At 45.0% G+C, this 17360-nt stretch overlaps 1 protein-coding gene across 1 annotated transcript in view; it reads left to right on the plus strand.

The window, feature by feature from the left end:
* The window catches only part of lrrc28 (leucine rich repeat containing 28), a 53055-nt gene that overhangs the window by 15931 nt on the left and 19764 nt on the right, over positions 1–17360 (plus strand). Inside the window, exons 6-8 of the mRNA XM_084337801.1 lie at positions 6017–6223; positions 15189–15291; positions 16898–17073. Coding sequence (XP_084193927.1) covers positions 6017–6223; positions 15189–15291; positions 16898–17073 — 486 coding nt within the window. The remainder of the gene's footprint in view (positions 1–6016; positions 6224–15188; positions 15292–16897; positions 17074–17360) is intronic.

The raw sequence follows: 17360 nt of genomic DNA on the forward strand, positions 1-17360 counted from the left end.
GTTTTGGACGTATTGTAATTTGTTGAGGATTTTGGTGGATGTGCCACTTTTTACCAATCGGTCCGTAATTGTCACCTTCGTCTCGTGGTCAGACAAAGAACTTTATATCGGTGTTCGTTGCTTTTTCTTTCTTGAAATCAGTAGCCCCAGAATTTTACGGTATGTTTATAAAGTATGATTAAGCTCCTTATCAGTCTCATCTTTTTTTTTTTTTACTTTTTCTCCTCTTTTTTCAAATTTTCTCCCATTCCAATTTAGCCGTGCCAATTCTCCCCTCCCCTGTCTTGAACGTTGCTTGCATATGCCCCCCACTGGTCGGTTGTAGGGAGGATAGAAGCCTTGCATCACATGTCCCCTCCGGTACACGAGGAGGCAGCCTGTCACATCTTTTCACCTGCCAGCGCGGACTCTCATTTTGGCGAGGTGTAACGTGTGGGAGGCTCACACTACCCCCGCCATTTTTCCTGTCTCTTCTGTGCAGGCGTCCCCCAACCGACCTGTAGGAGTCGCTGTCCACAACGTCCAGATTACCAACCATCGACTTCCACCCGCTAACTCTGCCAATTGAGTTAGTATGACGGCCGGCCCAAGCCGGAGGCAATGCCGAAAGCCGGAGTCGAACCCGGTGTCTCTTGCGTTGGTGACGAGCGCAATGTCCGCTACGCCACCCAGCCGCCTTCTTATCGGTCTCATCTATAATCCTCCGCTAGTATGAGGAATAGCACGGGTTGTGTTGAGAAAGGACTCAACATCATCATCAGAACTATCCCTTTATGGGATCCTAGATAGGCACACAATCTTGTATTACATTTCCAGAATAATGTGCAGGTTCTTTGGTTCTCTATCCCAAGTTGCAGGTCTCTCCTCCCTTGCGTGATACACGTTTATTTATTTGTTCTTTTAGTTTCAGGTTTTTATTTCAGAGCTGCTCACCAACACGACTACAGACACAAATGAAGTTTACCCATCTTCCTTGTTAGCCCGTGGACCGACCTTTCCATCACAGTCGAGAATGCAGCTGTGACCGCGTCCCCGACCGCAAAGAACCTTGGTGTTGTCCTTGACGACCAGTTGAACTTCTCCGCTCACATCGCAGCGACAACCAGAACCTGCAGATTCCTCCTGAGCAACGTCGGAAGGATCCGCCCCTTCCTGACAAAAGAAGCCACCCAACTCCTCGTCCAATCAACAGTCATCTCCCGCCTCGACTACTGCAACGCACTGCTTGCTGGCCTCCCGGCCACTGCCACCAAGCCTCTTCAACTCATTCAGAACGCAGCGGCCCGCCTGATCTCAAACCTACCGAAGTCGGCCCATGTCACGGCCCACTTCTTAGGGACCTGCACTGGCTCCCCATTGCTGCACGAATCCGCTTCAAGGCCCTCGACCTGGCATACCGTGCGGCAAAGGGAACCGCTCCCGCCTACCTCCGGTCAATGGTCTCTAACTACACACCCTCAAGACCCCTACGCTCTGCATCTTCTGGCCGCCTCAGACCTACTCCTATCCAAGCTCTGGGAGGGTAAGAGAAGCTGCCTTTTCTCAGTCCTTGCCCCACAATGGTGGAATGAACTACCCACCCCAGTTAGGACAGCCGAAACCCATCCAATCTTTCGCCGTCGACTAAAGACGCACTTCTTCAACCATTATCAAAAAAATAAATAATAATAATAATCTAACCCTAACTAACCTTACTGTCATGCACTTAATCCTTAGTCCTAATAAACGAACCTACACTGTAGCACTCAACACTTTGATGAACATTGTTACTCAGCTGATATAGTTGTGCCCTTCCTGATGACTTGTCGTACAGAACTTGTAAGTCGCTTTGGATAAAAGCGTCAGCTAAATGACAAAATGTAAAATGTAAATGTAAATGATAGTAGCGCAATTGTACCATTGCATAAAGGTTCACTTAATTATGTAGCAGAAATGCCAAAAGGCCTGTGTCATATAGAAATATTATATTCAATTTGTACACTTTTCTTTAATTGAATTAGTAAATAGTGCTGTGTCATGAGGACTACAGTATGTAATGTAGTCTAGCATGTGGTAAAAATGTATTGAACTGTTGGTATTGTCTTTTGCCAGCAGGGGGCGATAGATGGCTTTTAGACTGCCAACGCAGGCAGTGAAGCTCGCGGGTTGTTGGCTTGAGAAAAGCCTCAACAGTGTACAATGTGTTGCTGTTAGTAGTCCTCGCTTTTCTAACTAGCATTGCGGCTGATAAGTGTACTTGTACCTTTGACCCTCAACACAAAAGGACACACTTAAGCCTCACAAACACTTGAACATGGACAAGGGCTGTGTGTGTGTGTGTGTGTGTGTCTCTCACTCTCTCACTCACACACTCATGCACATACACCTCTGGTCCTCATTAGTGTTGTTAATTAGCAGGGCCTGAGATTTGTAGTGTGTCTCTGTGGACCTGTAGCCTCTCCACATGTTTATTCAGCCTGGGTTTGAACTGGTCCAGTAATGGGACGCTCTGACGCTGACACTTTGTTTTAGGACACACTTTCCATCTCTCGTCAACGGGGCATGTTTGTGCATTTCTTCCCATTCACCTGAAATGTCGCCAGAAATCGTATATATCATCAGGTTGTCCTCCCCTTTGTGAAAGTGTATTTCTGCTTTTCAGACGTTAGATGTTCATCTGCTATGAACGTGTATAGAATAATGAATAGATGAGTAACTAAACACGGATCCGGTGCTTCGATTCCAGCATCTTCCCGGGAGACCTGAGGGTGCTTCGTTACAATACTTAAGTACTGTTTTGGGGGATTTGTACTTTACTCAAGTATTATTAGGTTTGTATACTTGTAGTTGTACTTTTACTCAATTACATTTCAGAGGGAAAAAAACATACTTTTTACTCCTTACATTAAAATGCAGACCTACAAAGTACAAATCTCGCAGGTCCAACAATTTGAATTGGTATTAGTTTCTCTGGCTGAACTAACGTTAACGTTATTAATCCTGCGGCCGCCCTTTATTTAAAAACAGTCAATCAAATCCCCATTAATGGAAAATGAATCCGCCCAACGCCCAATACCCATGCTGATTGGTTCTTGTGCAAGCCTAGAAAGCGGGGATCTTTGATTAAACACCTGCTATCGGAAGAATACAGTTTTTACTTTCACTTTTTAGTACTTAAGTACATTTAAAAGTAGACACTTTTTGACTTTTACTCAAGCGTGTGTTTTTAGCCAGATACTCTGACTTTTACTTGAGTACGATTTTGAGACAGTACCCATACTTTCACTTAAGTATAATCTCTGGGTACTTTTTACACCCCTGCTTCATGACACACCAGGTGGGCTGAGAGCGGATCTGCGGATCTGTGGTGGTAGTTGAACGTTTGCAATAATGTTAAAGCCAAAGGGGACATGCATTGCTATTCCTTGCACTATTTGGGCAACTTTACACAATTCCTGTGAGTCTATTGAACACATCTGTAAGGTTTATTTAAAAAAAAAAAATCATTGTTTTATATTTCTAATGGAGTACTCAAAAGCATAATTTCAGGCTGTTATTGGATGGGCTCCGCCCATACGCGCTTTCAGTGACAGTCACCCACACAGCGTGATACATATGAGAGAGAGCGAGAGAGAGAACGAGCAAGCGAGGAAGTGTCGGGTTACACTATGCCTACGTCCCCGATACACACGCAGTCAAGTTTGTGTGTGTTTGTGTCCCCGACGAGGGAGATATATGGCACACACACATTTACACACACTTCTGCAGGCCGTCCCTCTCTCTCTCTCTCTCTCTCTCTCTCTCTCTCTCTCTCTCTCTCTCTCTCTCTCTCTCTCTCTCCCTCTTGCTCGTTCTTTGCCTGTGAAAACCTGTTTGAGGAAGTGTCGGGTTACACTGCACTACAACCATAGAGGGGGCGTTACTGCAAGTCAGTGCTATATTAACGTCAGCAAAACCGTCAAATCAGAACAGCTTAGTTGAGTGAGGGAGGATCTCGTGAACTCGAGACTAGACTGATGAGTCAATATGGTAATTAGAGACACAGACCCATTGATACTAACCCGTATTACTATAAAACCATGCTAAACACAGAAAAAAGCCATTTATAATGCATGTCCCCTTTAAATAAATAGCTTTTGTCATCGGAAGAAGTCAGAAAATGTAAATGTTCCCGTATTACAAATAAGTACATAACGTTATATTTAGGGATGTTTGATATTATCGGCCTACCGATATTATCGGCCTATATTGGCATTCAAATGTGATATCGGAAAATATCGGTATCGGTTTTCAATTTTTATTTTATTTATTAATTTTTATTTTTTTTACATTTCTATAACCTTTATTTACCCAGGCAAGCAAGTAAGAACAAATTCTGATTTTATTTATTGTCAAAAGTATGCATAATGTTGTGTTAATTCCACAACAAGAGATATGTAATGTTAATTACCTGAAATTATTCAATTTTTTGCGAGGGGAAACCCTGCATATATCGGTATCGGTTGATATCGGTATCGGAAATTAAGAGTTGGACAATATCGGTATATCGGTATCGGTAAAAAAGCCAATATCGAGCATCCCTAGTTATATTACATATTCAGAAAAGGTTTGAGCTCCCTTGCTGGGGAACGAACCCAGGGCGCTCACATGGGAGGCAAGTGCCGAGACCTTTGCAGATACGAAACGTAAATATATTACTTATGGCTATAACATAACATACATTATGTACCTTTTTTCCTGTGGTCGATTAATACTTTATTTATGTTTTCTGATGAGACTGTGTTACAAGATAACTTGATGTTGTCTTTATTATTGTGTAATTGATGGATGACAGTTTGTGTGAAGCTCAGTGCAGATTATCACTCATCACTACTAGAATAGATGCTAGTTTGTGCTCAGTGCAGCTTATCACTCATCACTACTAGATGCTAGTTTGTGCTCAGTGCAGCTTATCACTCATCACTACTAGATGCTAGTTTGTGCTCAGTGCAGCTTATCACTCATCACTACTAGATGCTAGTTTGTGCTCAGTGCAGCTTATCACTCATCACTACTAGATGCTAGTTTGTGCTCAGTGCAGCTTATCACTCATCACTACTAGATGCTAGTTTGTGCTCAGTGCAGCTTATCACTCATCACTACTAGATGCTAGTTTGTGCTCAGTGCAGCTTATCACTCATCACTACTAGATGCTAGTTTGTGCTCAGTGCAGCTTATCACTCATCACTACTAGATGCTAGTTTGTGCTCAGTGCAGCTTATCACTCATCACTACTAGATGCTAGTTTGTGCTCAGTGCAGCTTATCACTCATCACTACTAGATGCTGTTGCTCACAATATCCATAAGCCTTAAACCGATTAATTAGTAACAAAGTAGTGTTTGCTACAAACTGATAAGTGATCAAAGAAAATCAAAGGCAGCTCAAGGCAGGCAACACAACCAGTGGTCCGAATTAGGGATGCACCGATCCGACTTTTTCAGTCCCGATACCGATACCTGGGCTTTGGGTATCGGCCGATACCGAGTACCGATCCGATACCCATTGTTCAATTAATAAACTGTATGCCTCACTGTGTGGAAGAGACTGGGATCATTCTTTTGTGCAAGGCAACATCAGGCTTGACTTAAAACATTACTTTCCTAACTTAGTGAAACAAAATGTAACAAATTAACACATAGATATAAATGTACTGAAATGAATTGTTATTTATTATTTTATTTATTATTATATTGTAAAAAATGGAGAGAAAAAATTCGATATATATTTTTTGATACCCAATCCAGCTATTTTAGTCATATCAGGGCCGATATCTGATATCAATATCGGCTCGGTGCATCCCTAGTCCCAATTGTGCTTCTAGTCATCGGCTCGTCATGCATGAGTGATTGATTATTCCGTGTAAGCGGTCAACCGTTCCGTGTTTACCACAGCTCAGATCGTGGATGTCCATTCCACACGTTACGTTTCTATATGGCTGACAGACATCTCCGCCGTTCCTGTCTTGTCTCTGCCCCCCCCCCCCCCCCCCCCCCCAGAGGTCGGGGACCTGCATGAGCTGGAGACCCTGGACATATCCATGAACCAGCTGAGCTCGCTGCCCGAGCGGCTGCACCAGTGCCTGTCCCTGCAGTGTTTGACCGCCGACCACAACAACCTGCAGTCTTTCCCCCGCCAGGTCTGTCAGCTGCACAGCCTCAACGAGCTCTCCATGGCTGCCAACTGCCTGGCCACGCTGCCTCTCGGTGAGGAATGGGGGACGGGGGGTCGGGGTAGATGTTTTAAGGATCACAACAAGAATCGATGGTGAAAGGTCACAAGGGTCACTGCTGACTTATACATAAATAACGGTTGGGTAACAGTGACACCGCCCACTGAGGTCATTACTGGTAGAACTGGGAGGTTATGAATGGAGTTTACAGCATCATGGAAACATCTTTCATTACATCACACACACACACACACACACACACACGCACACACACACACTAGGGTGATATTTTCAACATTCCTCAGGTATATGATGTAACATAACTTCTCTCTCTCTCTCTCTTCTCTCTCTCTCTCTCTCTCTCTCTCTCTCTCTCTCTCTCTCTCTCTCTCTCTCTCTCCCCCTCTCTCTCTCTCCCCCTCTCCCTCTGTGTAGCTCTTTAGTTGACTCATGAAATAGTTCTTCCATATAAATGACTCAGCAAGTGGTCTCTCCACTCTGAAAAAAGAAGATAGTCCCCTCAGGCTTGGGTGGGAATTACTCTATCTCTTCCTGAAAGCCTGGCTTTTTGGCCCTACGGATGCCTAGTGCTGCATCCGATAGGCACTGGTTATGCCCAGATTTGTTCATTTACATTAAGTCATTTAGCTGATGCTTTTATCCAAAGCGACTTACAAGTTCTCAAGTTTCTCAAGTTTCTTTAATAGTTGTCATACAGAAGTACAGAATACTTTTATACAAAATGCTTCTTACTGTTACGCTCCAGAGACTGTGCAAGACAAGATAAGTATGAAATAAAATAACATAGTATAGCATGTAAATTAGAAGTAAAAAAATGAGGTCACAGTGTTCAGTATAGACATATGTACAATGTTCGATGCAGAATAGACGTAACTGAGTTACCATATAATATACAATACTATGCAGTAGGGCTGGCCGATATAACGATAACGATAAATATCGCGATATACTTTAATAATCGATATCGAATATCGAAATTAAAAAAAATCGAAAAATCTTTTTTTTTCTTTTTTTTTGTGACCTGCAACAGGGCAGTTTTAAAACCAGAGGTGGTGGACAGACTTGTCTTTCTTGCCTGCAACTTAAAGTAATGGCTTTGCTTGTCCAAATGACAATACTGACCAAATTGAGATTTATTTTTCTCTTGTCCATTTATTTTGTTTGCTTTCTAATTTAAAATACAGTTTGAAACCGTCTGTACACAGTAGGCTATGTGTGCTAGCAGAACTAGACTCCAGTCACGAGTCACGGTGCACATGTGCGGTGGTTTGTCCACCAAAAAAGCGCCAAAAGATCGAAAATAAACGAGCAGAGCCAGAACTGTTCAACTCCCCCGGAGCCACAGCCAGCAGAGAAGCCGGTTTACTTTCGCTTTTAAACCAGCTGCAGCCTGAGAACTGGAGTGTGAGGGGATGTAACACTAAAGATGGCGGCAATGACAAAGAATTGCTGCAAAATAAACATACATCTGTTGTTAAAAAAAAAAAAATATTTAATACTTATAACAATTCGATAATTATCGATATCGAGAAATATGATAACATTATCATATCGTTATCGCGATATGATTTTTTTCCATATCGCCCAGCCCTACTATGCAGTGTACTAATATACAATACTATATAGTGCAAGGCAGAAATGGGATGAGGTGCAATTTAGGTACAATTTACAGTAGGTGTACGAGTTGTAGTGCAAATCCTTTATCAATAAATATAAAGTGTGTTTGTGTGATCTAAAGTGTGGAGAGTGGGTGCTGCAGTGTGTTGTTTGTTTTAGTGAGTGTGTGCGTGTGGGTGTGTGTGCTGTGTGCATTTGATGGTTGTTGCATAGTGTTTATTGTTCGTTTAGCAGCCTGATGGCCTGGGGATAGAAGTTTCTTCTGAGTCTTTCTGTGCTCGCCTTAAGACTCCGGTATCGCTTGCCTGACCGCAGCAGTTCAAAGAGGCAGTTGTTCGGCTGGCTGGAGTCTTTGATGATTCTCTTAGCCTTCCCCCTGCACCGCTTGTTGTAAATGTTCTGGAGGGTGGGAAGCCCCCCTCCAATTGTGCGTTCGGCTGAACGTGTCACTCTTTGTAGTCTTCTGTACAACAAGTCAGCTGGAAGAGTACAACTCTGGCAGCTAAGGGTAAATAAGATTGTTCATCGAATGGTGTCGAACTTGAGTGTGACAGTTTTGAGTGCATAGTTGTATAGACATATTAGCATAGCAGCTAGTAATATAGGCGAGGAGGGAGCCGTTCCCCTCGCCTTACGGTATGCCAGGTCAAGGACCTTGAAGCAGATTTGTGCAACAATGGGAAGCCAGTGCAGCTTTCTAAGTTGTGGGGTAACATGGGCTGACTTTGGTAGATTGGAGTTCATGTATTTGTCATTTTCTCCTAATCGTGATAGAAAATAATGATTAAATGTTGAAATGATGTTTGAGATAGGTATTGCCTGATTTGTTTCATCAAATGATCTTATTGATATTAGTACTTAAATGGGCTCTATTGTAAATATAGCCTTTCCTGTGTTTTGCATTGTTTTTACACAATGTATTGTGGGCTTGTCCCAACACTGAGAAATTGTGAAATATAGTACATGTATGGTACATGTACATACATAGAAACAAGCCATTCAGAATTGCAGTCATAATCAACATTAGGGCTGCAACGATTAGTCGACATAATCGACGATGTCGATTATAAAAAATCGTCGACGAGGAATTGTTGCGTCGATTAGTCATTAAAAAAATAAAAAATAAAAATATTATAATTTTTTATTTTTTATTTTTTTGCATTACCTATCTTTGTGAAAGTGGCTTCTCAGCTTTGGTCCAGCCAGCTGAAGACTTCTTAGCTTAACATAACAGACCGACAGTAAGTTTGGGGAAACTAATGGGATAACTGGGGATGTTGTTTGGTCCTGACAAGAGTCTCAAAGCAACTCAGAGGTCATGCTCAATGTCCAATTTGTTCCTCTGCTCTGTCTTCAGCTGGACCAGAGCTGAGAAGCCACTTTCACAAAGATAGGTAGTGAATTTTTTTTTTTCTTTTTTTTTTTTTTATATAATTGTTTTTTTCGATTAGTCGACTAATCGAAAAAATAATCGACAGATTAGTCGACTACCAAAATAGTCATTAGTTGCAGCCCTAATCAACATAGTTAACAACGACTGACCAATCACAATGCACTCATTGAATATGGGTTAGGGTGCATCAAAAGTTACACGCACAAGGTTGCAAGTGCAACATTGTTACATTTCAAGCACAGAGACCTGTCCGCTCCCATATTCCCGCACATTTTACCCTGTTTTGAAAACATTTTCTCGCACCTGCAACTTTTTGGGGGATGGGCCTATAAATAGCTTTACCTGTGTGGCTCTGCATCACAGTTTACTCAATTCCCCCAACTCCACCAACGCCCCAAAAGGCCCATTTTCATATAGAATACTTCAAAGACATGTTTAGGGGACCTCAAAGACCTATATTAACTTGTGGAACAGGACTAAAATAACACTGAAACTATATATACACTATAGGTTGACATACAGTACCCGATTTATTTTACTTGAAATTTCATTTTGAAATATACCTATAGTCTCAATAACACTTCAAAACGACTGAGAACGACAAATAATCAACTACTCCTTTGACATTTCTAGGCAATAAAATGCTCTAAATGTGCCTACATTGCCTCAAAATAATTAAGAACTGTTGGGCATTTGACGAGGCTGGGTGTGGCATCTAACCTGCATCATGAAAAAGAAGGATGATTCTAAACGGTTATAGATATAGAGAGAGTAGCATCTAGACTAGCTGTCTTCCTCTAGCTGTTACGGTAACTACATTAGGTGTCTGTGATGACACTAGTGAATTCCCCTGATAACGACACACACGCACATAGTTCAAGCTTTTTCCACACTACAGACTGAGCTTTGTTCCCTGGCCGCCATGTGCGTGGCATATGCTAATTTTGTGATGGAAGGGAATCCAACAGCCTGCGCTGTGTGTGTGCAGTGTGCACGTACTTCTGTAACGTACGTATCTGTGTGTTTGCACGCGGGGGGTTGGGAGGGGGGGGGGGGGGGGGGGTTCTCGGCTCTCTGCCCGATCCTTTGATCAGGCCAGTCTGGTCCAGCGTGGCAGCCCGATGGAAGTGTCTGAGACACTGGCCTTACCCCTCCTTACCCCCCTCACCACCACAGGCCACATGAAAAGGGCCCTTTGTGGACAGAAGCAGCTATGTGACTGTGTCTCACTGTCTGCATGTCCTCACACCCTTCAGGGCAGATGTGGCGGTGGTGCGTGGAAGCGTCCGGGTGGGAATTGAATGCGGTTGCTTACCAGTTACCACACAGATCGCCCATTGCATCTCTGGAACACATTAACAGCATGCTGCATTTCATCTCACTGTGGGCATCGGAGCATGTGGTCGACTTCCAGCTCAACAGATGCTTCCGTCTACACTGGAACCTGCTGGCAGAAGAGGTATTTAATAGCTGGAGGCAGGCGTCCATTACAATAGATAGCTAATCTCTCCTGTGGATATAATGGCTGTCATTTGGAGTAGAGGGGCAGTGAAGGGGTCTTTTCTGATGGATCGCTCGGCCTTCAGACTCTCCCTCACCTCCAGTTCCTCCAGGAGTGATGCTGGTGGTGGAGGAGGGAGGAGTGAGAGTGAGAGTGATGCTGGAGGAGGGAGAGGAGAGTGATGCTGGTGGTGGTGGAGGGAGGAGGAGGATGGAGAGAAGAGTGATGCTGGTGGTGGTGGAGGGAGGGATGAGGAGGAGGGAGAGGAGAGTGATGCTGGTGGTGGTGGAGGGAGGAGGAGGATGGAGAGAAGAGTGATGCTGGTGGTGGTGGAGGGAGGGATGAGGAGGAGGGAGAGGAGAGTGATGCTGGAGGAGGGAGAGGAGGAGGAGGAGAGTGATGCTGGATGAGGGGGAGGGAGAGGAGAGTGATGCTGGTGGAGGAGGGAGAGGAGAGTGATGCTGGACGAGGGGGAGGAGGAGGAGGAGAGTGATGCTGGAGGAGGAGGAGGGAGAGGAGAGTGATGCTGGAGGAGGAGGAGGAGGAGAGGGAGGAGGAGAGTGATGCTGGAGGAGGAGGAGGAGGAGAGGGAGGAGGAGAGTGATGCTGGAGGAGGAGGAGGAGGAGAGGGAGGAGGAGAGTGATGCTGGAGGAGGAGGAGGAGGAGAGGGAGGAGGAGAGTGATGCTGGAGGAGGAGGAGGAGGAGAGGGAGGAGGAGAGTGATGCTGGAGGTGGAGGAGGAGGAGAGGGAGGAGGAGAGTGATGCTGGAGGAGGAGGGAGAGGACAGTGATGCTGCTGGAGGAGGAGGGGAGAGGAGAGTGATGCTGGTGGAGGAGGGAGAGGAGAGTGATGCTGGTGGAGGAGGAGGGGGGAGGAGGAGGGAGAGGACAGTGATGCTGCTGGAGGAGGAGGGGAGAGGAGAGTGATGCTGGTGGAGGAGGGGAGAGGAGAGTGATGCTGGTGGAGGAGGAGGGAGAGGAGAGTGATGCTGCTGGTGGAGGAGGGAGAGGAGAGTGATGCTGGAGGAGGAGGAGGGAGAGGAGAGTGATGCTGGAGGAGGAGGAGGGAGAGGAGAGTGATGCTGGAGGAGGAGGAGGGAGAGGAGAGTGATGCTGGTGGAGGAGGAGGGAGAGGAGAGTGATGCTGGAGGAGGAGGAGGGAGAGGAGAGTGATGCTGGAGGAGGAGGAGGGAGAGGAGAGTGATGCTGGAGGAGGAGGAGGGAGAGGAGAGTGATGCTGGAGGAGGAGGAGGGAGAGGAGAGTGATGCTGGTGGAGGAGGAGGAGAGGAGAGTGATGCTGGAGGAGGAGGAGGGAGAGGAGAGTGATGCTGGTGGAGGAGGAGGAGAGGAGAGTGATGCTGGTGGAGGAGGAGGGAGAGGAGAGTGATGCTGGTGGAGGAGGGAGAGGAGAGATGCTGGTGGAGGAGGAGGGAGAGGAGAGTGATGCTGGTGGAGGAGGGAGAGGAGAGGAGAGAGATGCTGGTGGAGGAGGGAGAGGAGAGATGCTGGTGGAGGAGGAGGGAGAGGAGAGTGATGCTGGTGGAGGAGGGAGGGAGAGGAGAGTGATGCTGGTGGAGGAGGGAGGGAGAGGAGAGTGATGCTGGTGGAGGAGGGAGGGAGAGGAGAGTGATGCTGGAGGAGGAGGGAGGGTGTAGGAGGAGGAGGAGGGTGGATGGGGCTAGTTTGTTACCCTGAGCCCCCATACTGAGAGGTGCTGAGAGGGAGCCTCAAAGGGAGAGCACACGCACACTCACACACACTAATGCTAATAAGGGCTATGGTGGGAGGATATGTGAGTGTTCGAGAAGTGGGAGGTGTGTGTGTGTGCGTGTGTGTGTTACCTCTCTAGCAGTGTTTCTTCCTCTACCACTGCTGCCCCCCAACCCCCCATCTTCAAAGGCAGTTATCTCTGTATCTATAGATACATCGTTGCCAGAGGAACACTTAAGGATAACATCGACTCAGAGTTTATATGAAGGGCAAAGAGTCTTCCCACAGTCAGCCTGGCATATTCTTCAGGGTTGCCTGAGCCAGCAAAGCAAGGCAGACTGAGGTGGAGGAGAAGAGAAGAGAAGAGAGGAGAAGAGAGGAGAAGAGAAGAGAGGAGAGGAGAAGAGAGGAGAAGAGAAGAGAATGGTGAGGTGGAGGAGTGGAGAGGAGAAGAGAGGAGAAGAGAATGGTGAGGTGGAGGAGTGGAGAGGAGTGGAGAGGAGGTGGAGGAGAGAAAAGGAGGGTGAGGTAGAGGAGGTGGAGGAGAGGAGAGGCGGAGGAGGAGATGAGAGGAGAGCAGAGGAGAGGAGAAGAAAGAAGAGGAGAATAAAGGAGGGAGGAGTGGAGAGGAGAGGTGGAGGAGAGGAAAGGAGGGTGAGGTAGAGGAGAGGTGGAGGAGAGGCGGAGGAGGAGAGGAGGAGGAGATGAGAGGAGAGCAGAGGAGAGGAGAAGAAAGGAGAGGAGAATAAAGGAGGGAGGAGTGGAGAGGAGAGGTGGAGGAGAGGAAAGGAGGGTGAGGTAGAGGAGAGGTGGAGGAGAGGAGGAGAGGAGGAGGAGATGAGAGGAGAGCAGAGGAGAGGAGAAGAAAGGAGAGGAGAATAAAGGAGGGAGGAGTGGAGAGGAGAGGTGGAGGAGAGGAAAGGAGGGATGTGAGGTGTGTGGAGTGGAGTGGAGTGGAGAGGAGAGAAGTGCTATCAAGATGGAGCCAGTCTGTCGTCCAGGTGGTTAATGCTGTATATTGCTGGGATCATATTATTTGTATCTTTCACGGTGGTGATTAGCATCATAAAATCTGTCCGGGAGATGTTGATGATATTCGCCAAGAATCGAGAGGAGGGGTTTGATTTGGACATCACATTTTTATCCAAAGTCAAAGAACACATTGCAGGAGTTGTCACACGAGGAGAAAAAAAGGCAAAATAATTCTAACGTGTGATGAACATGGTGGTGTGACAGGTTCGCCACAGTTCAAATACAAACAAATTCGAATGTCCACACGAGCAATATCAATCAATACAAGTAAATTACATGCTATACTATGTTATTTGATACTATCTTGTCTAGCACAGTCTCTGGAGCGTAACAGTCAGAAGCATTTTGTATGAAAGTATTCTGTACTTCTGTATGACAACTATTAAAGAAACTTGAGAAACTTGAAACTTATTTATTGAATTTAGGGCAGAATCCAGTGGGAAAAAGCAAAAGAATGGTCGTGATTCAGTCCGAGGGTCAAAAAACACAAAACAGGCTCTCCGACATAAAAAGGGATTGTTCACAGTTCAGGGTAGTCGTCCAGTCCAGGGTCAGTACACAAGGGGGTATCTCAGCCAGTCCAGGGTCCAGTACACAAAGAACACCTACTCGCCTTTACCTCTCCTCTCACTACCTCTCACCTTCACAACTCCGAATATAACAATCTCTCTCTCAATACACAACAACTCCAACCTTTTGGTTTCTTAACACTATGCTCACTGTGCAGACTGTATGTCGCTTACATTTTTGGATAATTTTTTTTCCAAAAGAATGCATCACAGACCAGATATTCCCCCAAGATATCACATAAATCCACTGATTTCTGATCGCGTGTTCGTTTGTCGTTTCCAAGACATTTAGTAGAGTGACTCCTGCATGTTGATTCTGCTGTGATGCTGGAGTTTGCCCTTTCAATGACCTACAAGACCAGAGACATTTATAATATGTAGGCATATATATATATACAGGTGCAGCTTGATAAATTAGAATATCATGGAAAATTTATTTTATTTCAGTAATTCAATTCAAAAAGCGAAACTCTCGTAGATTATAGATTCATTACACACAAAGTGAAATATTTCAAGCCTTTATTTGTTTTAATTTAGATGATTATGTCTTACAGCTCATGAAAGCCCAAAAGTCTATCACCAATAAAATTTTTAAAATAGATGTATTTTTCTTTTGTATATAGAAATGTCGGCCTTCTGAAAAGTATGTTCATGTATGTTCACTCAGTACTTGGTTGGGGCTCCTTTTGCACAAATGACTGCATCAATACAGCTAAATATATAGACTTTTCCACGATATTCTAATTTATTGAGCTGCACCTATATAATATATATATATAATATTATATATAATTTTCTATATGGAAAATGGAAAAGCCTCACTGCCAGATGATGTGTATACTGATTTTAAATGTGGTGCTCCGGTGATACTAGCCTCCTCTAGACCCCACTCTGGACACAAACAGGACTACAAGTTATGGGTATCTGGCTTCAAACCTATTTTCAGCCACATAGACAAGTGATCATAGACAATAGATTGCTGCCACTTGCACCATTTTGTATCCCCAAATGAAATGTAACGGATGGCTTACTGTGAGCCGACGGACATCAAATTTAATTATAATATGACGTCAAATTGAATGAAACAAGAGGGAAGATGTGACATCAAGCCCCAGAGGTAACCGTCATGCTAACGTATGGATGTGTTGTTTCAGATTTGGGACGTTCGCGGGAGCTCCAGTTTGTGTTTGTTGACAACAACGTTAACCTCAAGGGCCTGCCGTCCTACCTGTATAATAAAGTCATTGGATGCAGTGGGTAATGACATCTTCCTGTCTTCGCAAACATACTGTACTCACACTATATGTACTGTGTTCATACTCTAGTCCTCTTCTAGACGTACTGTGTTCATACTCTAGTCCTCTTCTAGACGTACTGTGTTCATACTCTAGTCCTCTTCTAGACGTACTGTGTTCATACTCTAGTCCTCTTCTCAGGGATGTGATTTCTCCGTTTTTAACCGGATTTCCTGTTTTTCTGACCTAAAATCATGATACAAATTATTATTATTATTTTTTATTATAAACATTTGGGGGGAGGGGGGGGGGGGTCAGGATCAATATTGAGCTTTATGTATGTTTTGATTATTTTTCCACTTGGTCTAAGCGAAACGCGAAAGCAACATCTATCAGACCTGCTATTCTTGCATAACAGATTTTCAACCCCTCTCCCACCTTCCTCTTCCCTGTGAACAGTTCAATCTATACAAATAAAATGTGTTCATTCATTCAAATGGAGTGTTTATTTAAAAGAAAATTATAATAATAATAATAATCGTTTCGAACATTTTCAGGTTTTTTTCTTAAAGGGGACATACATTATAAATGGTTTTTATTCTGTGTTTAGCATGGTTTTATAGTAATAGGGGTTACTATCAATGGGTCTGTGTCTCTAATTACCATATTGACTCATCAGTCTAGTCTCGAGTTCACGCGATCTTCCCTCACTCAACTAAGCTGTTCTGATTTGACGGTATTGTTGACGTGAATATAGCACTGATTTGCATAACTAACGCCCCCTCTATGGTTGACAGAGGCAGCAGAGCGAGTGGAAAATCTTCACTTCCTCAAACAGAGCGAGGCAGAGAGCACATAGTGTAACCCGACACTTCCTCAAACGGGTTTTGACTGCGAGCAGGGAGCAGACGAGCGAGAGAGAGAGAGAGGGACCCGTCTTCTCTCACACACACAGCGTTTACACAGTGCTCAGTGCCTCCGTGTGTCCCTCTCTATCTCTCTCTCCCTCGCAGTCGAGCACCAGCATATCACTGTAATCTCTTTGGGCATGCTCCCACGCGCACGCCCATATTCCGATCCGTACAATAATAATCACAGGGGTATATATTGTCATTTGAAACAAGTTACCAATACATTGTCCCGTGGGATTATGCCCCCCCCGCGGCGAAATTAATTAGTATCCCCCTCAGTCTCTCTCTATCTTTCTCTGTGCCAGTCGCAGACTGTGTGGATGACTGTCACTCAAAGTGCTTATGGGCGGAGCCAGGCCAACACAGCCTGAAATCCAAAGTGAAAAAAAATTGGCTTTTGAGTACTTGATTAGAAATATAAAACAATGAATTTTTTTAATAAAAGCTTACAGATGTGTTCAATAGACTCACAGGAATTGTGTAAAGTTGCCCAAATAGTGCTAGGAATAGCAATGCATGTCCCCTTTAAGGTGCAATCACATCCCAAGACGTACTGTGTTCATACACTATTCCTCTTCTAGAAGTACTGTGTTCATACACTATTCCTCTTCTATGCGTATGCGTGTGTGTGTGTGTGTGTGTGTGTGTGTGTCTCTGTGTTTGTGTGTGTGTGTGTGTCTCTGTGTGTGTGTGTGTGTGTGTCTCTATACCATCCAGGTGTGGCCTGTCACCACAAGTGCCAGACAGGAAGCTGCTGTCGGTGGCACAGGGGGAGATGACTGTGCCGCTGCCTGCTGAGGTGAAGGCCATAGGCTCTGAGGCAGAGCGCGTGTTGCCACTGGAGGAGCTGGCCATCAGGGCCCTGTATCACAGCTGCACCCAGACCGCAGAAGGTGAGGAGACGTAGTGTGACGACGACAGGCCCTGATGATAGGCCTGACGAGAAGAAGCAAACCACCTAGCAATTAAATGTGGGTCATTTAAAAACAATAGTGACATCTGGTCAGGTCTGTTTTCCTTGGACCCGGGCCGTAGGTAGGAGAGCATAAACACCCATCCGGGGGCTTTCGCCTACTTGCCCGACACTCACGATAAGCCGGTTTACTGTATTCGGTCTGAATCTGCAGAAACCGCTCCTTCCTCGAGTGGTTTTCAAACACGCTCATGCAGAATAGCGTCC

Source organism: Notolepis coatsorum, assembly GCF_963971535.1.
Source record: "Notolepis coatsorum genome assembly, chromosome: 20".
NCBI classification, from domain to species: Eukaryota; Metazoa; Chordata; class Actinopteri; order Aulopiformes; family Paralepididae; genus Notolepis; species Notolepis coatsorum.